Source organism: Pecten maximus, chromosome 4 (genome assembly GCF_902652985.1).
Source record: "Pecten maximus chromosome 4, xPecMax1.1, whole genome shotgun sequence".
Taxonomy (NCBI): domain Eukaryota; kingdom Metazoa; phylum Mollusca; class Bivalvia; order Pectinida; family Pectinidae; genus Pecten; species Pecten maximus.
Genome location: NC_047018.1, coordinates 48,618,113 through 48,628,756, shown reverse-complemented (window position 1 = coordinate 48,628,756; position 10,644 = coordinate 48,618,113). Strand labels below are relative to the sequence as shown.

Genomic DNA, 10,644 nt, shown 5'->3' with positions numbered 1-10,644 from the left:
TTTCTATGTTAAGCAATCTGCAAGAGGTCAGAATGTAAACATTTATGTATACCGTATTTCGTGGGAGTATGTGGCTTTAATATAAGTTTGCTAACATTCGATAAATCTAAAAATTGATATTAAACTCAATTCTTTTTCAAATTTATAATTAATGGAATATTTATTAACATTTATGGGACAACTCATGCATATTCAATGAGATAACCCTTGTGTTTCTCTGTATATCATCATATTAGCCTTGTATAAGTCTTGTTTTGTTTGTGATCCAGTATTTGATAATTACATCTCTACTTCTTGTATATATGGGGTTGAGATTGGGATCAGTTTAACCCATTTTCTTTAAACTGAATTTATCATGAAGTCGATTATGTATTCTGTTTTCCATACTTAATTCATGGCTAAGAGTAAAATTACTTTGCTAGGGTCGGAGATAGATTTGTGTCACAGAAAACCATTAACAGAATTAATACCTGTGACAGAAATCAAATTCCTGGTCATCGAGAAATATCAAATAAGACATTCTGCATTTTTAAAACAGGGTGCGTTCTTTTAATAAATACATTCCAAGTAGATAATATATAGTCCATAACAATAATCAAGAGATCGATTTACAAATTACAGTAATACTAATGTTGAATAGCACTTCCGTTCTGTTTTAAATCGCCCAATACAAACTAGAAACATTGTATAGCAATAAGGAGAATCGTTGTCATAGCAACCAGGGATTTTCCTACAATTTTTCGTCCAGATTCAGGGTCCATTGAATTTGGATTTTTTATGCGACAAAGAGTGAATTTAGAAAACAGAGGAAATTTAAATTGAAACAAATTCATGTTCTTCTCAATATACATTACCTTTATTCTTTTTTTATTTCAATTGTTATTCTCATCATTGTGTTATTTATTTAAAATTGCTTGGAGTCTTTTCACATCAAGTATATTTAATCTTGAAAAATTGACCTCTATTTTGAGAATTTTCAGTTGCAAATTGGGAATTTTCACAAGATTTTCTTTAGGGGAATGGGTCTTTCTAACAGACCTAGATCCCACTGTAGGTAAATCCCTGGCAACCATAAAGTTTCAGTTGAAATGATAAATCTAAAAGTCAACAAACTTTTCTGTGGCCTGAAATATTCTTGACACATTTGCCTGCATGCTTAAGATACATAATCAGTTTTTTTAACACTTCAGTTGTGAAACGCTGTCATAGTTATAACCTTCATTCTTCAGCTGATATGAGCCAACAAATAGCTTGTGACCTGGAAATGTTTTTTTCAGGTCAACATGACCTTGAACTTTGAAGTGTACACTATAAGTTACTAGAGACAAAAATCAGGGAATGGAACCCTGTACAGATTTGAGTAGTTCCTTGGCACTGTCCTGAATTTCTGGATTGGTTTCTCCTTCAGCCGTAAGTGTCAGACGTTCTTTTAATTTCTGCTGGATTGCATTTGATAATATCGCTAGTTGATTGCATTCTGAAGAAGAAAAAAGAACAAATGTATTGATCTGAGTGAATTTAGACATCTAAGCGAACTGTAAGCTCATTTGTATTAGTTAGTTACATTTCAACAACTTATACAAAATGAAATGGTAAGTTTTATAAGCTATGTATTACCTATATATAAATAGTTACCAGAAATATTTTCCAAAGGTAAATTAATGGTGTATTCTTACCTTTGAGTCTATTGACAATTAGTTTAATCACATTCAGTGCTTCTGCTCGTATCACAGTGTATTTCAAATTTTCTGAAAAAGGAAGAAAGCCATTTTTATATATATTAAAAATAAAAATTAAAAAAAAAAAAAAATTAACTTAAAAAATAAAATAAAATATAAATCCATATTTAATCAATAAGTGTCTATACAAAATATCCGTATTTTATCAATATCAATAAATAAATGTATGACAAGTTTTTCTGAATCAAAACTTCTGAAATAAATTTGTGACAGATGTACATAAAATGTACTATCCCTTCCTTGACTCGGTCATGAGGGGATAACAAGCTAACTTACCCATACATGGAATGACCACCTCCAGAGTTCCATCTAGTAAAGGTTTGCATCGCTTAGAATCCTCTGATATAGACTTGGCACAGCAATAGCAGTGTCTAGAGAATAAGAAGGTGAAGATGTCATTTATTTTAGGTAGCCATCACAATGTCATCTATTTTCATTGGTGACAATAAGAAATTATCAAGAATATATTATCAAGGACTAGAAAATGTTCTGCAGCTATACACAAAATGTTATTCCTGTGTTCCCTGCATCAGATTTGGGACCTTATAATTTCAATAATTACCCTTGCAACAAGACATGACAGTATGTACTGTTCGTACAGGTAAAAACTTACACTACAAACAATATATCTCATCATTAAATCATCTTTATTTGTTCTATGAAAGACTGATCCTTTCTTTATATCTATCCTCTTCTTTAATCATTTGATAACAAATGGAACCTATCTATAAAATCTAAGAAAGAGCTAAGAAAAAAAAACCTTTTTGAGAATTACAAATTTCAACTGTCAAAATCAAAGCTGGCCACCTGTCAGTCATTTCCAGTTGTGACTAAAAATTGAATCGGCAAAAGCAGGGACCATGGGGTCCCTAAATATAAAGTTTGATTCATATCTTTCCAGTACTTCTTAAGAAGTAGCAATAACAAAGGATTGTTTATGGATGGAGGGATGACAACAGCGGACGGACTACTGATGAAGAGGGATTTGAAAAGACCATCATTGAAAAGTTGTGAATTATTTTCCAACCTGTCGAGAAACTTGTGTGTGGTTTTCAATAAGCTGGTCTGGATCTTCCATGTGTTTCTCGGAAGTGATGAACATAACAGCTCATGGAATCTTTGTGAGTATTCATCTGAAACAGGCAAAAGCTTGAATTTATATAAACTGATTTTTTAATCACAATAAAAATTGTATTAAATCATATCTTTTATATTTCATCAGTTCTTCTAATTACAGTATACATCCTTCAATATGGCCGGATACAAACATGTAATCCCTGACTTATAAAGTAAAGAGGTGGGCTTATTACGTACTCGACAATGAAATAACATTTGGTAATACATAACTGAACAGCAATAGATATGATTGAGCTTACTACTTGAAAAATTACTGGCATGCAATTAATTAGTTAATAACTAACATTTGAGTGCTACTGTTACGTAATTTGTATTGAGAATTTTCTGTCCTAAACCATTTTCGGAAATTATTTTCCTAAGCTCTGTGCGGAAACTTCTGTCCCATAACACTAAACCCAGTGAGAAATGTCCGTCCTAAAACCCTTTTTGGAAATTTCTTCTGTCCTAACCCAGTAAGGAAATTTCTTCTTTCCTAACCCTGTGAGGAAATTCCTTCTGTCCTAACCCTGTGAGAAAATTCCTTCTGTCCTAACCCAGTGAGGAAATTTCTTCCGTCCTAACCCAGTGAGGAAATTTCTTCTGTCCTAACCCTTTGAGGAAATGTCTATCCTAACCTCTGTGTGGAAAGTTCTAATCCATAAACCCTGTATGGAAATTACTGTCTTAAACCCAGTGTGAAATTATATGCTGTCCTAAATCCTGCATGGAAATGTCTGTCCTTAACCTCAAGTGGAAATTTCTGTCCTAAACCCTGAGTAAAAATTTCTGTCCTAAATCCTGTACGGAAATATGTCCTAAACCCCAGGTGGAAATTTCTGTCCTAAACCCTGAGTAAAAATTTCTGACCTAAACCCAGAGTTAAAATTTCTGTCCTAAATACTGCGTGAAAATTTCTGTCATAAAGCGTGAGTAAAAACTTCTGTCCTAAACCATGAGTCATTTCTGTCCTATATCCTGAATAAAAATTTCTGTTCTAAACCCTGTTTGGAAACGTCTGTCCTAGACCTCATAGGGAAATTATTCTGTCCTAAACCGAATTTGGACATATGCCAGCAGCCAACCTACCTTGCGTAGGTTGTGAGGAGGGCCAGGCTTGCCCCAGAACATCAAAATAACATAACAACTGGTTCTGTTTCTGTTCTGGTTTGATCGCATCATCTTCCTCTTCCTTGTCCTCTTTGTCCTTCTACACAGACAGGAATAACAGAAATGAGTTGTAGGATACCTTACCAAATTAAGTTAACAAATTAGCAGAACAAATCATGGACTTTAGCAAGACTACTTTTAATAGCTTTACAAAATGTTATAAGGTAAGCAATTTTTCTTATATTTCTTTTGCCTTGTTATTTTTCTTGATCTTCTTGAAAACTCTGCAACATGAAGACTAAGTATATTTTTTTCCAAGTGATCACTAAATTGAAGAGTCTTCAGCAACAGCAAAATTCTCTGACCTTGAGAAGGGTCGGCGAGAGGATGTCCCACATTTCCCTGAAGTGGTCTAGCTTGTATTCCTCCAGTATACTACCCATACACTGTAGGGCTTCTAACTTGTAGGCCAGCCTCTCCTTCCGACACTCCTTCATCACAGCCTCTACAACCTTCAACATTATACATTATATACTGTAGCGCCTCTAACTTGTAGGCCATTATACATTATATACTGTAGCGCCTCTAACTTGTAGGCCATTATACATTATATACTGTAGGGCCTCTAACTTGTAGGCCATTATACATTATATACTGTAGGGCCTCTAACTTGTAGGCCAGCCTCTCTTTCTTTACAACCTTTTTCTGAATTTTACAAGACATGGCTGTGGGGAAAAAGTCCCATCAAAGAGAATACATGTATTATAAACAGTTAATTACTCCTGGCCAAATCTCATAAAACTGAAGGTATGGCTTTAAGTCTACGTTAAACTCATAAGATCTGGTTTATCATTTGTGTTGTTTAAAATTTGTTTGTTGTATTTTTCAAAATTTATTTATTTATTATTAAAACACCACTGACCTGTGAAATAGATGGTTGACCTTCTGTGTCTGCATTCTCCATAGATTTTCTGCTCAAACAAGAATAAGAATTTGTATAATTACAAAAAGGTTTTTTGGTTAGCACTTCAAATTGCTTCTGACAATCCCACACACTCATATTTATTTGTCAGATATATCCAACGAGTTGCATACCTCCTAAATATCATTTTAACTAATTTCATTGTAAACTTACAGCTGTATATAATATTGTGAAAAAAACAGGGAAAACATTGCTAAAGTGCCCAAACAGAATTGAACCTCAGCCTTTGAAATGATAATTTTTCTTCCTGAGCCAAAGAAGCTTGCTCGGTCAGATTTGTGACAGAGACTGTATTTAACACTATGTATACTGACCTGGTCCTTTTTAATTATTAATACAACTATTGGTTGATGGAATGACTTCCTACAACACACAAGACTTGTTGCCTGGCTAGTGAACTGTAAAAGTACTTTAAATCAGTTTAGGGCCTTTTCTCAAATAAATGTTATAAACAAAGTCACCCACCTGCATGATGTACACACTGTCTGTACAGCTTGTAGGAGAGCCTCCTGGAACAGACAAAATATATCAGGAGTCTTCAGTAAATTCTTCTGTCTATCGATTCAGCAGCACCATAATCAATTTGTCAATCAAGAAGCTCAAATTTGTTTTCAAATCTCTAAATATTTGCCCTTACATGTTTTTACACTCTACCCTTATAAAACAAAATTTTCTATAACCGTGGGATATAACTCTGACCCAACACGCACCTCGCAAGGTTCATCTATCTAAAAAAAGTATTGTTATTTATTATTTGTACTGATGGAGTTACCAAAGATGTGACTATATGAGCCAAATCTTGAGTACGAAAAAAAAAAAAAAAAAAAATTCTGACCCAACACCAACCATGTTGTTCAGCTAAAATCTCACTGGAAAGAAGGTATATCAGATCATTATAGAAATGTACACGAGTCCAAGAATCCATCAAAACACCCTCGTACCTTGCCTGTCCACGTCTTTCCCTGTAGACCAACCAGAAGAGCCGACAGTAGGCTGCCTAGGTGAGGTGGCCCTAACTGGGCCTGAAGTTTAGAGGCCACCGTTGCCATGGAGAGTGCTGCCTGTGCTTTAGTTTTCCAGGACTGGGACTCAATGCTCTCTCTCAAGATCTGGACAATTTCCTGGATGTACAGTCTGATTCCAGCCTCAGTACCTATTGACACATACAACACTCAATTACAGGTAGCACAGTTACCTTTGACATACCATATTTATCTCAATATAATTTAACAATTATCATAATAATTTGGAGTTTTATATACCGCAATATCATAGCAACATCACCATCTCTAAGTGGTTCACAAATTATCATCTGTGGTTATTGGGCCCTAAGCAACCAGCCAATGTCTTTCTCAACTCTCTGGGGAGGAAGCAGCCGGAGCTGCCATTTCGATGCTAACAGCTTACACACGACAATTCTGTTTTACCTCATACTCATTTACAGCCGGGTCGACTGCAACACAACAAATTAAATTATCTTTTTCGGTCATGTAGCCCTGCATCCTACTACTTGACCGCTGTGCCTCTGATTTATATGCAAGTGTTTGTTACCATCTTGCAGAAATTGTTTCAATTTTTTACCTATTCTCTAGATGTATTTCAAAACAGAAGTAGAATTTGTCCATACCTGGTGTTACCTCCAGCCAAACTTCATCCCAGATAGATAAGCTGTCCTCTGGGCTCTTAGATTTTTCTTCCTCTGAAAAAAAAAATTCATGAGCTTTGTTAATTACTAATTAGGCCCAGAAAATACTGAACTATCATGAGGTTAAAGAAATCATACGCAAAAATATGCTACTGGTAATCTTCATACGCTGTTTAAGGAGTGAAGGAAATGGCAAAGAGCAATGATCTGTTAAACAACATTCTATTATCTGGTAAGTTCCTCTAAAAATACATAATTTTGATATTTTTTTCTTAATATCGACAATAATATTAAATATCAGATTTACAGAAATAATGACTTGATCTTTAAAAGCTGCCAGGGTTCCCTGTTATCATTTTTGTTTTTTGTTTTTTGTTTTTTTTTTTATTACAATAAAGAAATGTTGAAATTTTTGAAAATGTATTTTTTTTCCTCCTAAAAAGTTTTTGAATCAAAAGTTTCCAGTTATCTTTAATTATTTAAAAAAAATTTTTTTTTTAATGTTTTTACTATATCAGCTTTAAAGAAAATGATTTTGATCTTAATGAATAGATTCTAGATGTTCCGCTCATTGCCTGATACAAAATAAGATTACAGAGTAAACACTTACCAGGTTTCTGTTCATGCATTGCAAAGAAGGCAAGAGGCATGGCCTGAGTGGCATGTCTTTTTAGAATATCTGGACTGTGTAGGCTCATCGAATGGAGAGTTAATCCACATGCTAACCTTGCAGTCTCCTCTGTCAAAGAAAGTTGTAGGATACAGAGTACAGTACACTTTTGTACAAGTTTGACTATTGTTTACTGGGTTTATCATCCCATGAACATCCTAAGTCATTTTGAGGCTCATTGTAGTAGCTGGTGGCTACCTTATTGAACAACATAAAGAAGGCCTATCTCATGCTAACCAGAGCAATACAGTTAGTTGTAGTGTCCTATCTGGGGACATGTTACCATCCAACAGCAATGGAAGGTCAGTTTTCTCAACTTCCTCAGAAACACAACCACTCCAGTAGGTGATAAAACCACACAGTCATGTACATCTCTAATCTTTAACTTATTAATAAGTTACAATAGTTTGATGTTCTACCAACTCCAGCTATCATGGTCCCTATACATAGCCACAATAAAGGACTTTACATTGCATTACTTTGACCAGTTTATAATTATCTAATCATGCTCTTATTGATTATCTTATTTTTGAAAGGATCAGTTGACAAATTTTGTCTTTTGAACTTCAGAATTTATTTGTGTTCAGCAACACTTATCAGATATTGACACTACATTGATTATGGTAGATATAGAATATGTAACATTGTTATTAGAGATTTTAATCAATGTGAGGGGGCCAAAAAAAAATAATCGTCTGAAAATGAAAATGATCACCAAACTGTTAGACAAAGAAAATTACTTCTTGCAGAAAAATTGTGACTTTTTACTGGGTATTGCTTATCAGTAATACTTGTTCCCACCGGCCCCCGCTATAAATAGTAACAGTGACCTCGACCTTCAGGAAAAATCCATCAAACTTGAACTTGTCCGAGATATTATCGTTCTTTGTCATTGTATGAAGTTAGCCCCCCCCCCCTCACCCCGCTCTATCTGATACAGTTCCTGACATCTGTTGATGTAAAAGCAGCTAAATGATGATGAGAGATCAGCTTACCTTCCTTGTCCAGGTACCAAGATCTTAGCTTAGCAATCAGCTTCTCAACACTGCTGTCCTTGGCCACCTATAATAGATACAAAATATTTACACGGGCACAATTATACAGGAAAAAAAATTAAAACACAGTGGAAATTCAAATCCAGAGAGATTTTGTTGGAATTTTGCTCTGTGAACAGCCTTCTGAGGTGGAGTCTCCATGTATTAGACATAGAAGAAGGTGGTTATCTCGGTCTGAACAACAGAGCCTTATCACATATTATCCAGACCAAATATCATTTTCAATGAGCTGCAGAAGACAGGGGTGGGCTTATTGCCATCCATGAGTTTATTACTAAACATGGACTTATTACCAAACATGGCCTTATTAGCAGGGCTTATTACCAAACATGGACTTATTACCAAACATGGCCTTATTAGCAGGGCTTATTACCAGGCATGGACTTATTACCAGGCATGGGCTTATTACCAGACATGGGCTTATTACCAGACATGGGCTTATTACCAGACATGGACTTATTACCAAACATGGACTTATTACCAGGCATGGACTTATTACCAGGCATGGACTTATTACCAGGCATGGACTTATTACCAGACATGGACTTATTACCAGACATTGGCTTATTACCAGACATGGGCTTATTACCAGACATGGACTTATTACCAGACATGGACTTATTACCAGATATGGACTTATCACCAGACATGGACTTATTACCAGACATGGACTTATTACCAGATATGGACTTATTACCAGACATGGACTTATTACCAGACATGGGCTTATTACCAGACATGGGCTTATTACCAGACATGGACTTATTACCAGACATGGACTTATTACCAGATATGGATTTATCACCAGACATGGACTTATCACCAGACATGGGCTTATTACCAGATACAGGCTTATTACCAGCTATGGACTTATTACCAGACATGGACTTATTACCAGACATGGACTTATTACCACACAAGGGCTTATTACCAGGCATGGACTTATTACCAGACATGGACTTATTACCAGAAATTGGCTTATTTCTAGACATGGACTTATTACAAGACATAGACTGCAAGGCAGGCTTATTACCAAACATAGGCTTATTGCTGGGCAATTAAGTATTCTTACCTTGACTAGATATCCTAATGCTGATGCGTAGGCTTTCTTCACAGATAAGTTACGGTCATTTATTCCCGTCAAAAAAGCCCCCATCAATTTCCCTGATGAAAACAATCATTTCATACTGTTCAGAAATCTGGAGTTATTGTTCCACTTGAAATAGATAGACTGCAGTGTATATAGAAAGACTACAGCTTAAATTATGTTTCTGAGACATTAAATTTCTAAAAACATACATAAATGTACCAGTAATGAAATGGAATGAACCCTCATACTGATTTTAAAAAAAAAATAGAAAAATTCTGAATCTTTTGATACTCATACACAGTCCATATAATGTAGTTAGGATTCTGAATTTCAACCTTTCAGAAAGTAATACTTTAAACAAGTATTAAACACAATGACTACATACTATATATCAAATAATTACCTGCGTGTGTTGAGAGATCTTTTGGACATTGATGGACAAGAGAAATTACAAAACTCGAACATCCAGCCTGGAAAAAAGTCGGAACTTATTCGTAATACCATGTAAAGATAAAACATTAGGAATTAAATGTTGTTTAGGAAGCAGAGGATTTAGTGGAAGTAAATTATAAACAAGTTCTACACAATAATCTAATATGCCACAATTAGGCATTATGATAAAAATGTTCAAGGATTAATTCTTAAAAGAGTTAATCAATAAAAACAAACTCTGTTAACAAAATGGTTGTTGGTTGATGGATTTAAATTTTAGCTTAGATCAATCAATGATTAATATGGTGTCCATCAATGAAAAAGTTGCTCTACAATTTTATCAGGGATGACAGATTTAGTTCATCTATGGAAGGTTCCTGCAAAATGTTATTAAAATTGGGGATTTTAAGGTAATGTTAAATTACATGTATTGTGAAATTGTTTGCAGAAGGCAGATAGGCAGCAGATTTATACCAGTTTCACCGATGTCCTCAAATAAGAGGACACAAAAGAAATATTCCAATCCTGCAAGAGTCATCGTTTTTAACATATAGTTGGTGACGGTAGCTATATACAAGGAAGCCGCTAGATTTTAAAGAACTTTACTCCATTATTGACATGGCATCAAAAATAATCAGCAAGACTTTTTTTATTCATCAAACCACAACAGGCTGGATGCAGGTCAGTCCCGTTGACAGTATTATGAAATAGTCAGTGAAATGATATCAGCAATCAGTATTTAGAAGTAACTTATCCGTTTATTTCTAATATATTCTGCATTTTAGGAATCATTAACTTCCATAATATC

The 10,644-nt window shown here is 34.8% G+C and overlaps 1 protein-coding gene across 1 annotated transcript in view; it reads right to left on the bottom strand.

Annotated features, from left to right (window-relative positions):
* Positions 1-522: 522 nt before the first annotated feature.
* The window catches only part of LOC117326310 (proteasome adapter and scaffold protein ECM29-like), a 45,412-nt gene continuing 35,290 nt past the window's right edge, over positions 523-10,644 (bottom strand). The window contains exons 37-50 of the mRNA XM_033882999.1: positions 9,808-9,874; positions 9,387-9,478; positions 8,255-8,321; positions 7,200-7,328; positions 6,572-6,643; positions 5,886-6,097; positions 5,410-5,453; positions 4,885-4,933; positions 4,328-4,474; positions 3,942-4,062; positions 2,767-2,872; positions 2,016-2,110; positions 1,677-1,748; positions 523-1,477 (exon numbers count right to left, since the gene is read on the bottom strand). Of these exons, the coding sequence (XP_033738890.1) occupies positions 1,332-1,477; positions 1,677-1,748; positions 2,016-2,110; positions 2,767-2,872; positions 3,942-4,062; positions 4,328-4,474; positions 4,885-4,933; positions 5,410-5,453; positions 5,886-6,097; positions 6,572-6,643; positions 7,200-7,328; positions 8,255-8,321; positions 9,387-9,478; positions 9,808-9,874 (1,419 nt within the window). The 3' untranslated portion in view covers positions 523-1,331. The remainder of the gene's footprint in view (positions 1,478-1,676; positions 1,749-2,015; positions 2,111-2,766; positions 2,873-3,941; positions 4,063-4,327; positions 4,475-4,884; positions 4,934-5,409; positions 5,454-5,885; positions 6,098-6,571; positions 6,644-7,199; positions 7,329-8,254; positions 8,322-9,386; positions 9,479-9,807; positions 9,875-10,644) is intronic.